This window comes from Molossus molossus, unplaced genomic scaffold, assembly GCF_014108415.1.
Source record: "Molossus molossus isolate mMolMol1 unplaced genomic scaffold, mMolMol1.p scaffold_m16_p_17, whole genome shotgun sequence".
NCBI lineage: Eukaryota > Metazoa > Chordata > Mammalia > Chiroptera > Molossidae > Molossus > Molossus molossus.
In genome coordinates, this window is record NW_023425352.1 from 49,445,813 (window position 1) to 49,464,337 (window position 18,525).

Here is an 18,525-nt window from a genome sequence, read left to right on the forward strand (position 1 = left end):
TGTATTTTTCCTTGGATATGTTCATGCTCTTGCAATTTTTAATATTAAAACAATGGTTATGCTCTATGTAAATCTGTAAGACTGCAACATTGAAGCTTTATTTATTTTTCAATTTCTCAGTAATTTTATGATGAATTTAATGGTTAACATAAATAAAATGGTGGTCACTGCTATATAAAAAAGTGGAAAGTGACTGAATTCTTTTTATACAAGCATGTAAAATTTATTATTGCATGTGGTATTTCTGTATTCATTAAAAACAATAAAGACTAAAAAAACAAGACAGAGAAACATGCAACCAACCAATGTTTAATAAATATGTCATTAGCTGGGCTACTCAAGAAATGTGGGGGGAAACGAAAGTATATTTAAAAAAGGGGCACTTAACCCAAATGAACAAATTAAAGGTAAGAACCTAACTAGTAAACTTAAGAATTCAAAGGGGAAAGATAATTAGGTGTCAATTCTTACATGTCCATAGTATACAGAATAACTTAATAATAAATTGATGATAAAAAATTATTAAAGACCTCTTTTTGGTCACCTTTGTTACCTGGGTACTCTGATACATTCCTCTGATCCTAGCAGGCCAAGTTGTCCATCAGAATCGAGACCCCAAGCATACACCTGGCCCTTGTCATTTAGTGCTAATGTATGAGCTTCTCCACATGAAACAGCTATAATATTTTGGGCATCCAGGGCAACAACCTGCTCTACAGAAATCAAGGAGAGAGACATTATATTCTAGTTTTGAACTACCAATGAGAATAAAACACAATCTTCATCTTGCATAAAAAAGCTAAGGAAATGATGAAATACAGACTAAGTATAACTTCAGTTATTCTGAAAAATCTAACAAATATGTTCCAAATAAAATTTTCATTGTGGTAAATACACATATACACCATAGGGAAAGATCGACTAAGAATATTAAGTGACTTGAACATTCGGGGGAAAGTGTTGGGGGTTTATAAAGATTATCTCAGAAAGTGTTCTTCATTCAAAGCTATTAAACCAATACAAGAGAGTCCAGCTAAAAAGTGAATCACTTAAATAACCTGAGTTGTTTGTTTTATAATAATAAAATCATAATTGACACATTTATTACCACACAGATACTACTATGGAGTGATTCTGAACTTAATGAAATAATCTGAATTGGCGATTTCTAATAGGAAATAATTTTGGAGCATAAATGAAGCATCTACTGGATATGCTGAGGAGAGAATTGAAAGGCAACGTGACATAACAAACAGGTTTCAGTTTATTGACTGCCATTTTAACATCAAAGATATAAAAACTCCCTATGTGGTTAAAATGTGCTCAAGGTTTTTTTGATTTTTTTGGGGGGGGGAGTTAATTTTATTTTTGTTACTGATGTTTCTCCTTTTTACCCCATCGACACCCTCTTCCCCATCCCTCCCACTCCATCCCCAGCTTTGTTGACTATGTCCATTGATTATGCGTACATGCATATAAGTTCTGTGGTTTATCTCTTAACTCCCCCCACCACCCCCACATCTGAGGGTTGTCAGTCTGTACCCTACTTCCACATCTCTGGGTCTGCCCTATTCCTCAGACTGTTATGTTCATTATATTCCACAAATAAGTGAGTCATGTGGTATTTGTCTTTTTCTGCTTGGCTTGTTTCGCTTAGGATAATACTTTCCAGGTCCCTCCATGTCGTCTCAAAGGATAAGAGATCTTTCTTTCTTACAGCTGCATAGTACTCCATTGTGCATATACCACAGCTTTTATAGCCATTCGTCTACTGATGACACTTGGGCTGTTTCCAGATCTTAGCTATTGTAAATAGCGCTGCTATGAACATAGGATACACATATTCTTTCTGATTAAACGTGCTCAAGTTTTAAACCAAGAATTAATTCTAAATATTGGCCCCTCATAAGATTGTCAGTAACCACTGACAAATCAATAAAGTGAAATTGTTTCCTTAGTCTTAAAATGTGCAGTCTTAACAGTTTTTTACTAGTACCACTACAAGTTTTAGATGCTATTTAAAATTATTTTAGCTTGATAAGAAAGCTATACTTTCTGTCTTCAATAAACTGAAAGCCTCATGTTGAAGAGTTTTTAGAACTGAATCAACCAGGGTTTCTTCAGAAGCATATTTTAGCCCTGTAGACAGATGCAGCTGTTCAATAATGAAACAGATTGAATCAAGGAGGTTCAAATCCCTGTGTACTAAGAAATTCAAATTTTATCTCAATTACTATCCTGCATTTTGTGGTGGGAGGTTAGCCCTAGAAAGACTCTAGAAATCTGTACAACTCTAATATTTTAAGTACTTACCTTAAAATACTATACGAGTTAATAACAAGAAGCTGTTGAACAGTACATGGATGTTCATTATACTAATCTCACTTTTTGTATGTATGTTTTTCATAAACTTATATTGCAGAAATATAAAAACAAAAAATGAAAAATAAGATATAACATATTGTCCCCAAAAAATTAAGAAGGACTTAGGAGTACAATATTTGCTTACATCAAAACATTCCCATAAATTTTAATTATAAAGAAAGAAAACACACAAAATATCTGTATTCTCTCATAGAGGCCCCAGAAATAAGTCAATATTTCTCCAAAACAATCCTCAAGGGAAACTAGTTAAGAGCAGAAAATGTCAGGATGACAAGAGGAACAAATTAGGCTGGCTGGTTAAAGAATAAATGAAGAGTATCTAAATTACATAGCAATGGTTGTAAAATCAAAGGTACCAAAAATCCAATAAACAAAAAACAATCATTCTTACTAAGCAACAATATTTTGAGTATATAGTTCTTGTGCTTCAAGCTCTAGAGACACAAAGATAAATAAAGCAAGTTCTAGCCTTCAAGGAAATTACAATCTATAGAAAAACAAGTGGGACAAGGATTGTGATTAAATGCTAAGAAAAGACATACAAAAGAAAAGGGACATTGGAATTATTAAAGCCTTAAAAGATACTGGTAAGAATTTTGGAAAACAATGACACTTAAGCTAAGTCCTGAGTTTTGAGGAAAGAGGAAGAGATCTTATGTGCCCATTTGAGAAAATTCAGTTTGTTAAAGCAAAACAAACTGACTAAAAGCAATGAAAAGACTGATAAGATAAACAGGAAAATAATATGTTCACTTAGAATCCATAAAGCCATACACTTTTAATTTATTTATTTTTCTATGTGGGTTAACCTTCTATTATAAAAGCTTACATTTACTGCCTGCCTACAAGGCTCAGTGGTTTCCAGCTTGATCTCCAACAATGGTGTTGATGTTTCTCATCCATGTTTCTCTCTCTCTCTCCCCTCTCTATTCCCCTCAAATTAAGAGCAGCAGGATGTGCAGACAAATCTGACTCCATCTTATAAACTAATCATTCCTCTTAATTGAATCTGGACCCAGTTGTCCTACTTCCCTAAAGATAGAAGGATGAACAAAAAGGGGGGAGTTATAACAGAGTGAAATGCTTGCTCTCTCTGATGACCTTCAGGCTAATATCTTCTGTTATAGATATGCTAAGTAACTAAAGAAGTTCTGCTTGATCGGCCCCCCTTTGTCAGCGAAAAGGTGGGGAAATATGCACAAACTAATGACTCCAGAACTGGACTCAGATGAGGTGAGAGGGATGGACCAGAAACAAAGGGATTTAGAAATTTCCAGCTGTTCCTTGGATCCCTTTTGATGCCTACCTGTCTATGCACCCGCCCCTTGCCTTGCCATCCCTTGACAATAAAAGATGCCGCCCTGGCCGGTTTGGTTCAGCGGTTAGAGCGTCGGCCTGCGGTCCTGAGAGACCCGGGTTCGGTTCCCGCTAAGGGCATGTACCTCGGTTGCAGTTCGTCCCCGGCCCTGGTCGGTTGTGCGGGTGGCAGCCACTCGATGTGTTCCTTTCACATCGATGTTTCTCTCTCTCTCTGTCCCTCTCTCTCCCTCCCACTCTACCTGAACAAAAAATGGAAAAATGTCCTCGGGTGAGGATAAAAAAAAAAAAAAAAAAAAGAAAGATGCCTAAATTCCAGATTCTCTTAAGGTAAATTTGAGAACTAGTTCTCTCATCTTCTTGATCTAGGCCTTCTCAATCAGTAATCTTTCTTTACTCAAAAAAAAAAACAACAACAAGAATAAAAAACAACAACAAAACTTTTAAACCCCAGAAACATTAACATCTGTATGTTGTGGGGATAGTATTTAAAACAGGCTTTTCAGACACCAAAACCATAAAACAGGTATCTTCTCTGTACAATTATTAAATATTACTATTTTTTCCAAATGACTCATCAAAATAAATAGTTTCAATCATTTCCCTCCAATATGCAAAATCAATGGTACATTGAGACATCTCACATCCAGGTCAAATTCAATAATAAGCAAGAACAAAGGGGAAATAAATGAACCTAGCAAAACAAAAAAATTCACTAGAAAGACTGCTCAGTAATGCCCTGTGTGAAAAAGAGAAACAGAATTCATACCAAACCCACCAGCTAAAATTTATTAAACCTAACAATTTCATCTCCAGGAAATTATCCTACATTTGCCTTTCAAGGCCAAGTAACACAGTTTAAAAAAGGGAGAGATGGGTGGGAATTAAATTCAATTTAGGATGAGTATATCCATATATGAGGAATAGGACAGAAAAAAAGACTTGCCAAGCATGCTCATACAAAACAACTGATTCCTTATATAAATAGGTGCTACAAGATGGAATTATGCATGTATGAAGCTAACTAAGCTTGTTGGAAAAGTTTTAATAACAGCACATAATTACAGTCAAGTGTAATTTAGAAGTAAGGAATCTATTTTTTAAATAATACAAATATAGCCCTGGCCACTGTGGCTCAGTGAGTAGAGCACTGGCCCCTGCACCAAAGGGTCGTTGGTTCAATTCCCTGGCAAGGGCACATATCTGGGTTGCAGGTTAGATCCCCAGCCCCAGTCGGGAGCACATGGGAGGCAAACAATTGATGTCTCTCTCTCACATCAATGTTCCTCTCTCTCCACCCCCTTCCACTCTCTCTAAAAATCAATGGAAAAAATATTCTCTGGTGAGGATTAACACAACAAACAAACAAAAAAGTACAAATATATACAAAACAAAAACACGTGGCAAAATTTTAACTGTTGGTCACTGAGCTACTCTTTCAACTTTATGTTTCAAATGTTAATATTAAAATTTTGAGAAAAGTAACACTGTTCATATTGTGTTTATAGTTCACAATATTTCTCTTCAAGGAAAGAAAAAAGAAAAGGTTTAGTTCTAGGAGGCACAAAAGGCAAAAAGAAAAGATAAGTGAAAGATAATGCCTTAGGAAAGAAAAAATACATTATTCAGAGACAGGAGCAATAACAACAACAACAAAAAAAGAACTAAAGAAATTTAATATATTTAAGTTGTAAATACTGATAGCAGCTATATTCTAAATTCATCTCTAATAGGTCTTACCCTCATCATTACTTCTGGTTCTCCTTACATTTTTACTATTAAAATGCAGTATTTTTGAAAACTGATGACGTATCATTTTATTGAGGAAAAAAAAGGCAATCTTCTTTACTCCATAAATGCAAAATACTGTTTTTAGATTTATAAAAACCAATTAAAATGTTCAACCTAATGATGATTTTCATTTCTACTTCATATTTCCTCCCAATTACTTTTGCGTGCCTATCTGACTTCAACATTTACTCACACACTGCATCAAATAAATTTTGCTGCACAAACATCATAAGAGTAACTGTCACACATCATATTAGCAATACAGGATAGCCCAGGTTCTTGTAAAATGCTAAATGATACAATCCTTCCTGTTGAATAACTAACTGGATAAGAATATCCTATTTCCTTTGGAACCTAAGAAATACATTCAATTCTTTTTTTTTTCTGTTATTAATCCTCACCCAAGGAAACTTTTCTATTGATTTTTAGAGACAGAGGAAGGGAAGGAGGGAGAGAGAGCGACAGAGAGGAAGAAACACCGATATGAGAGAGAGACATCGATTGGTTGCCTCCCACACAACCCCAACCAGGCCTGAGATCGAACCTGCAACTCAGGTAGGTGCCCTTGACCTGGAATCAAACCTGCAACCCTTTGGTCCCCAGGCCAACACTTTAACTGCTGAGCAAAACCGGCCAGGACTATTCCTCAATTCTTGAGTTGGTAAAAATTCATGTAGAATTATCATCTCCAAACTCATTGTTTAAGAATTCACTTGTATGATCAATTGCACTACATCAGACAGTGGTACTATCTACATTCACCTTCTGATTTGTCTAGTAATTGTGAAATAGCTTTCTCTGTCAATTCTCTTCTCTTTGCCATTAAAGGCAGAAAATGAAAATTTCTGCGTTCTCAACTGTGGTCAATGAAAGCTACCAAAAAAAAAAAAAATGCTACGAAGATGGCTTCTTCCTTTTTCTTTTAATCCCCACCCGAGGACATTTTTCCATATTTTGTTCAGATAGAGTGGGGGGGGGGGGAATTATCAACGTGAAAGGGACACATCGAGTGGTTGCCATCTGCACGACCCAACCAGGGCCAGAGACAAACTGCAACCGAGGTACGTGCCCTTAGCGGGAACCAAACCCGGGTCTCTCTGGACTGCAAGCCAACACTCTAACCACTGAGCAAAACTGGCCAGGGCAAAGATGGCTTCTCTTATACCTTCTTAAAAGATGATGCAAAACTCTACAAAACTTATGAAGAAAACTGAAGGATGCTAAAAAGTGATTTCATTACTGCACCATCCTTCTAGGAAACACCATCATTGTTATAACTTCAGTCATTTTATGTTAGTCTAGTTGGGAATACAAACAATTATTGTCATTTGCAGCAGTTATGTTCTATAAAGTCACCGTGAACACTTATTTAGCAAACAAATAAATCATTGCCCCAAGACCATACAGGGTTAGGTTCCGATAAGCCTCTGATCACACTTTTGATAACTAATCAATACATAACCTTTTATGTATGTTTCTGTTTAAAGGCATCTTAATTAATATCTATTATTGATTCATTAACATTGAATTCATAGCCAACAACACTATAACTCATGCCTCACTGTATTTTCTTGTAAGCCTTAGGCTTAGAAACGCTACAGAGCACTTCAGCACTATGCTTATGGCCATTTTAAACAGTGAAATCACCAACAAGTACAAAAATACGATAAATGTAACACTAAATATACCACAAAAATGACAGTTGTTTATAGTATTGATGGGGGTACAATGGTAGAATAAAAATATAATTTCTTAAATTTCTCTTCCTTTTTCTTTCCTTTCACTAATAGAATGTGTAATTGATTAATCAACAGTGTATGTTTAACCTTATGTTCTGGCTAAGATTTTGTTGCAGTTCTCAGCTGGCCAGGCAAGAACAAAAAGACTTTTAACCCAGCCCTGCCCTGAACTTACACACCTGACCATCAGGAATGTAGAGGCTGATCGATTAGGTCTCAGAAACACCAGGATGATGCACATCTGATCACCACTTGACCAATTTCAGAACATGGAGAATCCTGTTCTGGGGACCAGTAATGAGAATATTCATCAAGACCTAAGACCCCCACAGGAACTAAAATTGCAGGACCGCAAATCACCAGAAACCCCTTGCACTCCCTACTCACACTCCCTTTCTCTGACTCCCCTATATAAGTGTTCTTTTAACAAGCTTAAAGGGGAAGGTGAATGTTAGAGATTTTACCTGTCACCTTCCCAGATGTCCGGCATCTGATACTATTATTTTATTTTAAAGAATAGTTTATTGATTTTTTTTTTTTTAGAGAGAGGAGGCAGTGAGAGAGAGAAACTGATGTGAGAGAGAAACATCAATTGGCTGCCTCCTGCACGCCCCCTACTGGGAATCGAGGCCACAACCCTGGCATGTACTCTGACCAGAATTGAACCTGGACCTCTCAGTCCATTGGATGACATTCAATTCACTGAGCCACACTGGCTGGGCGGTTTACTGATTTTTTAGAAAGAGAGGAAGGGAGAAGGAGAGAGAGAGGTATATATCAATGCAAGAGCTCAACATCTATTGGTTGCCTCCTGCATGCTCCCTACCAGAGATCAAGCCTACAACCCAGGCATGTGACATGGAATCAAACAGGCAATCTCCTGGTACACGGGAGGATGCACAACCAACTGAGCCACACCAGTCAGGGCCCGCCCAGGGGCCCAGTATCTGATATTCTTAAACTCACACTTATAATCCAATCCCTGTCTGTGTCTTTTGGCTGGGTAGTAACAGCATGAGCCTGGGACTCGGTTGACCTCTGGTTCCAGTATAAGAGCTGAAACACAAAGGGAGAGCACTACTTTGTTGAACCTCAGCTGGGAATGTACACATCAGGAGATTCAAATATTTTACAGCTCTGCACATGTAGCATGTCCAGGACTCACCATGAAAAGCCCCATAATTACGGACTCTGACCCAGCTTGACTTAATAACAGTACATATAAACACTTCTTCCTAGACAACCTATCACAAAATATACAAGATGGTTTATTAGGAGTCTTCTGCTCACCAGGATTTAATATTATGTCACTCTACATCCTCTGTCATCCACAGATCTCAAAATCTTATTGTTATGGGTGTTATGGTCCCCCCAAATTCATATGTTGAAGTTCTAATTCCCAGTACTTCAAAATGTGCAGTAGGAGCATCACCTGCAGACCAAGGAGTCCCGGGTTTGATTCCGGCCAAGGGCACATACCTCGGTTGCAGTTCATCCCCAGCCCCAGTTGGGGTTGTGTGGGTGGCAACCAATCAATGTCTCTCTCTCCCCCTCCCTCTTTCCCTCCAGCTCTATCTGAAAATTAATGTAGAAAATATCCTCGGGTGAGGATTAAAAAAAAATTTGCCCTGGCCCGTTTGGCCCAGCGATTAGAGCTTCAACCTGCGGATCAGAGAGTCCCAGGTTCGGTTCCCACTAAGGACACGTGCCTCAGTTGAGGTTTGTCCCCGCCCTGGTTGGGGTTGTGTGGGTGGCAACCACTCGATATGTCTCTCTCGTGTCGATGTTTTTCTCTCTCTCTCTCCCTCCTATTCTATCTGAAGATAAATGCAAAAAAAAAAAAAAGTCCTCGGGTGAGGATTAAAAATAAATAAATTTTTTTAAAATGTGACCTTATTTGGAAATAGGGTTACTGAGGGTGTAATTAGAATGAGGTCACAGGGGAGTAGGGTAGACCTATAATCTAATATGACTTGTGTACTTACAACAGGAGTAATTTGGTCTCAGACAGGCACATAGGAACAAAGTCATGTGAAGAAACGCCTAAGATTGCCAGTAAACCACCAGAAACTAGGAGAGGCCTGGAACAGATCCTTTCCTTACAGCCTTTAGAAGGTACCAACCATGCTGACGCTTTGATCTTGAATTTCTAGTCTCCAGAGTTATGAAGTAATACACATTTCTATTATTTAACCCGCCCAGTTTTTGGTACTTTGTTATGGCAGCCCTAGCAAAGAAATACACTTGAAGAAATATTTTCAGGTTTAAAACATTCCTGCCAAGTTAGCCAAGTATTATGATCTGTTTTAAAGGCAATCCACACGCCAGATGGCTACTACACTTATTATGGTGATCACTTCATAAGGTACTTAATTGTCTAATCACTATGACCTGAAACTAATATAATATTGTCAATTCAAAAATTAAAACTAAAAAAAAGGTGATCCACAGGAAGAATTAAGATTTAGAAGTTCAAAATGGCATTATTAGTTCCATGCCAAAGGGTTAAAAAATATTTATACAAAATTGGCAAAAGACGCAGCTCTCTAAACAATCTTTAAAATATAAGCAAGAAGCCCTGGCCGATTTGGCTCAGCAGTTGGAGCGTCGGCCTGCGGTACAGAGAGACCCGGGTTCGGTTCCCGCTAAGGGCACGTACCTCGGTTGCAGTTTGTCCCCGGCCCTGGTTGGTCGTTCGGGTGGCAGCCACTCGATGTGTCCCTTCACATCGATGTTTCTCTCTCTCTCTTCCTCTCTCTCCCTCCCACTCTATCTTCTATCTGAACAGAAAAATGGAAAAATGTCCTCGGGTGAGGATAAAAAATAAAAAAATATATATATATATATAAGCAAGAAAATGCTTTTTAAGAGCAAGTTAGCAATATGTATTACAATTCTAAACATGCATGCCCTTTGACCCAGAAACATTCCTTTTAAGATTTTATTATACATTATAAAACACTGTTTACTGAATCACAGTTTATAATTAGGAAAAAAAAGAAAAACTGAAATAACCTGATTTCTAGTAATAAGTAGGTAAATGAGTTATGGAATATCTATGTAATAAAAATGGATGTTTCTATTAAAAAGAATGCCTAACCCTGGCCGGTTTGGCTCAGTGGTTGGAGTGTCTGCCTGTGGTCCAGAGAGACCCGGGTTCGGCTCCTGCTAAGAGTGCGTACCTCGGTTGCAATTTGTCCCCATCCCTGGTTGGTCATGCGGGTGGCAAACACTTGATGTGTCCCTTTCACGTCGATGTTTCTCTCTCTCTCTTCCTCTCTCTCCCTCCCACTATATCTGAACAAAAAATGGAAAAATGACCTCAGGTGAGGATTTAAAAAAAAAAGTCTACATAGTAACATGAAAAGACAAATATATTAAATAAAAAGCAAACTACAGACCTTTATGTAAATGTGCAGATTTATGTCTTTTAATATAGGTGTAAAAGACATAAAAATAGAAATAGTAGTAGCCATCTTTAGAATGTAGGGGGGAAAGTGGCTTCCACTTTTTAAGTCACACATTTCTGTAACTTTAAAAAAGACATAAATTACATGTATTATTTTGGTAATCAGAAAAAAAAAAATAAAAGAATTTTTTAAAGGTATAGAAAGCCCCCACTGATAATATGATCATGAACCCACAGGAACAAAATCAAAACACTAGGGAAATAATTAACTTGGAGTGATTTTCTTACCTAGGAAACAGAAGCTATAATCAGGTATTGCTTTTCTTTAGTTAAGTTAAATGCTGCCCAAATATCCATCCTGAACTTTCTGGAACTGATAAAGAGAACTAAACAAACCAGGAAAGCTGAAGGGTACAGATAAATTTCTGACACCCAAATTTAAAACTCAATAAATTTTTCTATAGAAAATATTACACAGGTTAGTTAAGTATAATTATTAATAAAATAGTATACATACGTATAATGTGTTTTAAAGAAGATTCATTTAAAAACCTATTTACAATATCTAGCAATATTCCCATAAGCAAAGAAAAACTTAAAAGTTTTTTAAAACACCATTCATAAGTCAAGGACTATCAACAGAACAATTACCAGATGTGATCCAAGTCCACAATCAATTTTAACTCTAAATGTGTTCTATGAGTGTAATAAAGTCCTAATATACTATTAATTTTAAAACGATGAATTCTAACAAAGTCTGAATGACTTTCAATGTTTTATATGGAGAACAAAAACCTCTGTTGATGTTTTAGTTCAAGTTATGGGGTCTAAAAAACAATACTGTTAGTAAACACCAAAAAGCACAGCCATGTTGACAATTCTAAAACTAAGAAATATACTTTGTTAAGTAACTAATTTAAAGAGGCACCATTTCAACTCCTTAGTAATTCTGCCAGATGTTTATCTGCCAAATGTTTAATTCTGTCGGAGCTTAAGTTTCAAAATCCTGTCCTACCATGCCTTACTAGTTGCTATAAATACAGGTTTCCTCTTTCCTTATCTCTGAATAACTTCAAACTAAAAAGAACAATATAAAGTACACTTAAAATTCATCTCTAAAAATTTACGTTCACAAGAGAACATTTTATGAAATACAGAGGTACTATAAAACTCCATTCTTGTTTTATTTTATCCTCACCCGAGGACATTTTTTCGTTTTTTTGTTCAGATAGAGTGGGAGGAAGAGAGAAGAGAGAGAAAGTCGATTGTGAAAGGGACACATCGAGTGATTGCCACCCGCAGGACCCAACCAGGGCTGGGGACAAACTGTAACCGAGGTACATGCTCTTAGCGGGAACCAAACCCAGTTCTCTCTGGACCACAGGCCGACGCTCTAACCACTGAGCAAAACGGGCCAGGGCTCCATTCTTGTTTTAAAATGTCACACATAAATAACCCTGGCTGGTGTGACTCAATTAGTTGCGTGTCGTCCGTGCACTGAAAGGTAGAGGGTTTGATGCCCACCCAGACAGGGCATGTGCCCAAGGTTCGGGTTTGATTCCTAGTTGGGGTACAAACATGATGTCTTTCTCTCTGTCTCTCCCCCACCCCCTCCTCTGAAGTCAATAACAACATTTTTGTTAACGTCACACAGACCCAATATATATACAGAATAAGACTGAGAAAATAAATACTAAATTGTCAATTCTAGTTGTCTACAAGTGGTTTTTCTTTTATTGTTATTTAATTAAATAACTGAATGTGTAGTTAATGGAATCCTCACCCGAGGATATTTTTCCACTGATTTTTAGAAAGAGTAGAAGGAACCAATGAGGAGGGTGGGGGAAGAAACATTGATGTGAGAAAGAGATCAACTGGTTGCCTACCACATGACTCTGACAAGGGCCAGGATCAAATCTGCAACCCAGGTATGTATCCTTGCCTGGAATCAGACCCTTGAGGGCTAAAGCTCTAACCAGCCAGGGCTATGATTCTGACCTTTGAAAGATGACATTAGTCACTTGAGATTAGTGAATAGCAGTAATAAATAATTCAGAATGCCTTTTTTAACTTTAAATAATCACACTGCCAATTTTGTTACAGAGATAACAAAATAAACAAAAGGCTACTTCACTCAAGGCATGTACTGTATCCTTATTCCTAAAGTAAAATTGTTAACAGCCATTTTTAAAGGGTCTCTAATATAATTCATGTAATAATCATAAAGTGTATTATAAAACAAATTAAGGATTAAAGAGATAAAACATCAGCCCAGCCAGTGTGGCTCAGTGGTTGAGTGTAGACCCTTGCACCAAGAGGTTACTGGTTCGATTCCCGGTCAGGGCACATGCCCAGGGTGTGGGCCAAATCCCCAGTGGGGGGCATGCAATCGATGTTCTCTCTTATCGATGTTTCTATCTCTCTCTCCTTCTCCCTTCCTCTCTCTAAAAATCAATAAAAAAATAAAGTTTAAAAGAAAAGAGGTAAAACATCAAAAAAATTAGTGTCTATTCTCTATATTATTACCAATAACTACCAACAGGAATTTGAAATGGTATAACCCATAGTCATGAAAACATTATAAGTTCCATGACAAAATCTAAAGTTAGCAGAGGTTCTCAATCTTCCTAATGCCGCGACTCGATTAATACAGTTCCTCATGTTGTGGTGACCCCCAATCATAATATTATTTTCGTTGTTACTTCATAACTGTAATTTTGCTACTGTTATGTCTTAGGTAACCCCTGTGAAAGGGTCGTTCAACCCCCAGAGAGGTCACGACCCACAGGCTGAGAACTGTTGAATTGCAGAGTAACTTACATACCTTAGTTAAGAGCCCACGATAAAATATTCATATGAAAATATAGTTTTTAAAAATTCTTTACAAAAATCAATGTTTACAAGTTCATATCCCTTTTATCCATTCTATCTACATAAATGTATACAGTTAACATACATCAAGAGCTTATGATATACCTGGCACTGTGCTAAAGCACTTAATAATCTCATTTAATCCTCATAACACCACGAAGCAGGTGTACCACCATTCCTACCTCACAGATAAAGGCACTAAGATATAAACATTCCCCTATTTATTGAACTGCTCAGGTCCTTTTGTTAACAATTTTTAAATAACATGATTATGTTTTAATAATTCGTTTTCAAAATGTATTAAAATTTTATAAATATTTAGGGCTTTACAATAGTTTTTCTTTAGAAAAGTCCTTCTGGGTATTTAGGAACTGCTGAAATTAATTGCTTTGAAGAGAAAACAAGAAGTTGAAATAAAAAGACTCCAACATAAATATAATATACAGTTGCTTTACATCAATTTCTTTTTAAGAAAAGCAAGAATGAACCCTCAGAATATATTAGCAGAGTTTTTGTTCTGTAGTTGTGTTTTTCAAGATTTTTTATTTGTATTATTTGGCACCCATTCATCACAGGGCTAATTATTATTAACATATTTTCTTATTTTCTGTATTCTTTTTTTTTTTTTTTTTTTTTTTTTTTTTTTTTTTTTTATCCTCACCCGAGGATATTTTTCCATTTTTTGTACAGATAGAGTGGGACGGAGAGAGAGGAAGGGAGAGAGAGAGAGAAACATCGACGTGAAGGGACACATCGAGTGGCTGCCACCCGCATGACCAACCAGGGCCGGGGACAAACTGCAACCGAAGTACATGCCCTTAGCGGGAACCGAACCCGGGTCTCTCCGGACCGCAGTCCGACGCTCTAACCGCTGAGCCAAACTGGCCAGGGCATTTTCTGTATTCTTGATGATGGGTGAGGTGGCCTGCAGAACACAGAAGAGATGGCCCCTTCCAAGACTAATTCCTAAAGATAAGTTGTCTAACTAGCATGCTTTTCATGTGCAAACCAACCAATCCAGAGTTTATAACACCATGTCCTTATCTAACTCTCACACACCAAGCCAGTATTTCCCCTCCCTAAATCATCCCAGGGCCAGGTACTAGGAAACCAGAAACCAACCTTATAGCTCACAGCCTGGAGGAATTAATCAAACTAGCCAATCCTAAACTGTTTATTCTGCCGAGTCTTGCCTTTCCCTGGGAAACCTCAATAAATGCCATAACCTAAGATCTCCTCTGTGCTCTTGTCTTCTGCCCTTTGATTACCCTCTGGCTCTGTGTGGCACGTGGTGACCCCTCCCTCTGGGATCTGAGTATAATACACTTCTTCCAAGCCTCATTCTTGTTTCATCTTATGACCACACCAACTTTAATGTAACATATCCAACATGTACATTCTTAGAATGGTTTCAAATTTTACAATTTTCGTTATAATGTAGTCGATGGCCATCAAGCTCACTGAAACGAGTCTATAATTTTCTTCCCTTCCTATGGCATATCCAATAAAATACAATGACCATGTGTGCATTCAATAAACCCCCTATGTTCATTCTGTGTGTACCATAGTGTTGTCACTATAGTGATAAAGATATATATGATAAAGGTTTTTCCTCTCCAGAAGCTGGCATGGTAAAGACTTTTATCCAAATAATTATATAAATTGCTTTTATTTATTGTATGCAAGGCAACTGTACTTGGCACTACACAAAACATGCAATTTGAGTTCATATACAGTGATCAGGAAGATGTAGAAAATGGTACTTCGGCTGGGCAAATTCAAGAGACAGAAATGGAAATATGCCTTAGAAAGATTAATCCTGAATTAATAAGGATGGATTGAAATAGAAAGATCAGTTGGAATACTATTGCCACAGTTTTTAAATAGACCAGTAATGGTGTAACTAGGATAAAAACAAATAAGTTTAGATTGAGATAGGAGAAAATTATTGGCCCAAGAGTTTCAAGTAAGTAGCTTAAGGTCACATATTTAGCCATTTGCAAAGGAAATGAAATGTGAGAGTAACTAAGAAAAGAACCAATAAGATTTGGCGACTGAATCAATGTTGGTGCTATGGGCTAGAAAGCAGATCCTAAGGTGAATCTAAGGTTTGAACCTAAGGCAATTCAAGAAGCATTAACAAACAAGAATGAGTTGTTTTTGTAGTTTATTTTAGAGAGATGGAGATAGCTAACTTATAGAAAAATGGTTTCCATTTAAAATGTTTTTTGTCCTCTACATTTTATCAGATTATAATCTCAGAAATATGTATATGTCTTTCTTAATGTATAAATTTCTCCCATAGTCAAACACCATATAAACAGTGGATACCCCATTTATTAACAACAAATTTATATACTAAGCAAAAAAAAATTTAGGCATTTTTGTTAAAATAGTTACAATCATAAAATAAGAGATGTAATAAAATGCATTTGTTTTCTATTTAAAGGTCAGCTGTTTTTCAGAGGGGCAGGATTTTAAAGTGTAAATAACTAGATTTTATTCAAGTGCCTATGTTCCTTAACATACAGTATATAAAATATACCTTCTGATAAAGACTGAATGTCTGTGCCCTCCCAAAATTCAAAATTCATAACCCCACAGTGTGCTAGTATTAGAAGGTGGGCCTTTGGGGTGATTAGATAATGAGGATGGAGCCCCCATCAATGAGATTGGTGCCCTTTCCCAGAAAGCTCCCTCAGCCCTTCTGCCAAGTGAAGACACAATGAAAAGATGGCCTTCTATGAACTAGGAAGTGGGGTCCTCATCAGATACCAAATCTTCTAGTACCTCGATCTTGGACTCCCCAGCCCCCAAAACTGTGAGAAATATATGTTGGTTAGTTAAGCCACTGAGACTACAATTTTGTTAAAACAGCCTGAATAGACTAAGACATCTTCTATTTATTCATCATTAAATAAACTTATGAAAATGATGAACCTAACCTCCATTATTTATATGCTTCTCAGAGGAACAAAAAAGGCGTACCTTTAATTCTCTTATTTTTTTGGTACTGTTATAGCTTTAAAGAAATCTAATATAGCATTACCTCTAAGAGTCACAAACATACATTTTTCTGAAATTTTGGCATAATTTTTAAATATGAACTCCAACAATTTTTTTCATAATTGAAGACTAAAGTTAAAGAAGTACTTTCATACCTGGCCGGTGTGTGGACCAGTAGATTAAGGACTGTCCCATGGACTGAGGTCCCTGTTCAATTCCTGGTCAGATCACATGCCAGGGCTGCTGAATCAATCCCCAGTAGGGGATGTGCAGGAGGCAGCCGACTGATGTTTCTCTCTCATATCGATGTTTCTATCTCTCCCTCCCTCCCCCCTCTAAAAAATTAAAAGATATTTAAAAAAAGAAGTATTTTCATGCTTAGTACAATGTCTATGGCATAGTACTGGCTCTTTTGAAATAAATACGTGAATTTCAGTTGTAAATGAAAAGATATATATTATCTATCTGAAGGCAAATAGGCAAACAGCATATTACCCACTTCAGACCTAAAATTAAATTCTCACTCTACTATTAACAGCATTTTACTTTGTTTTTAATTTTTTTTTCTTTATTGATTTTAGAGGAAGGGAGAGGGAGAGAGATAGAAACATCAATGAGAGAGAACACTGATTGGACGGCTCCTGCATGCCCCCCCACTGAGGATTTGGCCCACAACCTGGGTGTGTGCCCTGACCGGGGAATCAACCCACAACCTCTTGGTGCATGGGTCAATGCTCAACCATTGAGCCACACCAGCCGAGCAACAGCGTTTTTCTTCTAAGCAAACATTTACTGAGCACTCATCACATGTCAGGCACTGTTCTTTGCACTTCAGGAGTTATCTCATTTCATCCTTACAACCACCCCAGGAGTTTGGCATGATTACCCTAATTTTATAAGAAAATACAGGCAAATTGTGACTAAACAATGTGCCCAAGATAACATAGCTAAAAAGTAACAGAGCCAGGATTTGTATCCAAGCACTCTATTTCTAGAGCCTACCCTTTATAGATACACACATACACGCACACACACAACACACACACACAGAGAGAGAGAGAGAGAGAGAGAGAGAGAGAGAGAGAGAGAGATTTTTTTAAAAAGGTATGCAGTGAAAAATCTGTCTACCATCCAATGGAGTTCTCAATCCCTATCCTACTACCTCTGCACCAGGAGTAACTACTGTTATTAGCTATATATACCCTTCCAGGTATTTGTTTCAATATGCAAATACAAATGTGTATGTATGTATGTGTATATTTTTTTAATCCAAAATACAGCTTTCTACACTTAATGTACCTCAGAGATACTTCCATATCAGTACACACAGAACTCCTTTATTTTTTTCACAATGAAATAGCATTACTTTACATTGACTAAATGGGCCATAATTTACTTTACCAGTTTCCAACAGATAGTCATATGGTCATTTTTCATGTTTTACTACAATGTTGCAGTAATGTCATTTTGTACATATACAAATGTAGCTATCAGAGCAAGTTATATTCTTAGACTTTTTGGAGAAAGGGTATCTGCATTTGTAATTCTGACTATGCTGGCAAAATACCCTCATAAGAATTTATCAATTTATATTAACAACCTATGAAAACTTGTTTACTGACAGCCTCACCATACAGAGTGTATTATCAAACTCAAAGATTTTTGTTAACCTGATATGAAAAAAAATGGTAGCTCATTGTAGTTTTCTGCATTCCTCTTAATATGCATAAAGTTGAAGAGTATGCATTTGTATCAGAGCCATCAGTATTTCCTTTTCTGTGAAATGCTTGTTCATATCTTTTGCCCATTTTGCTGCTGCATTGTTGTCTATAGTGTCAATTTCTAGGAGTGCTCTTTCTTTCTTTCTTTCTTTTAACCCTTACCCAAAGATAGGTTTTTATTGATTTTAGAGAGAGAACATTGATATGAGAGAGAAACATCAAACAGTTGTCTCCAGTATGCACCCCAACTGGGGATCGAACCCACAACCTGGATATGTGCCCTGAC

The 18,525-nt window shown here is 37.0% G+C and overlaps 1 protein-coding gene across 13 annotated transcripts in view; it reads right to left on the bottom strand.

Moving 5' to 3' along the window:
* HERC4 (HECT and RLD domain containing E3 ubiquitin protein ligase 4) overlaps window positions 1-18,525 on the bottom strand; it is a 109,755-nt gene that overhangs the window by 78,943 nt on the left and 12,287 nt on the right. For all 13 annotated transcript variants that reach the window (XR_004960062.1, XM_036266043.1, XM_036266037.1 and 10 more), the window contains one exon: window positions 554-713. Coding sequence is in view for 12 of the 13 variants with exons in the window: in XM_036266043.1 (XP_036121936.1) it covers window positions 554-713 (160 nt within the window). In the remaining variant the exon portion in view is untranslated. The remainder of the gene's footprint in view (window positions 1-553; window positions 714-18,525) is intronic.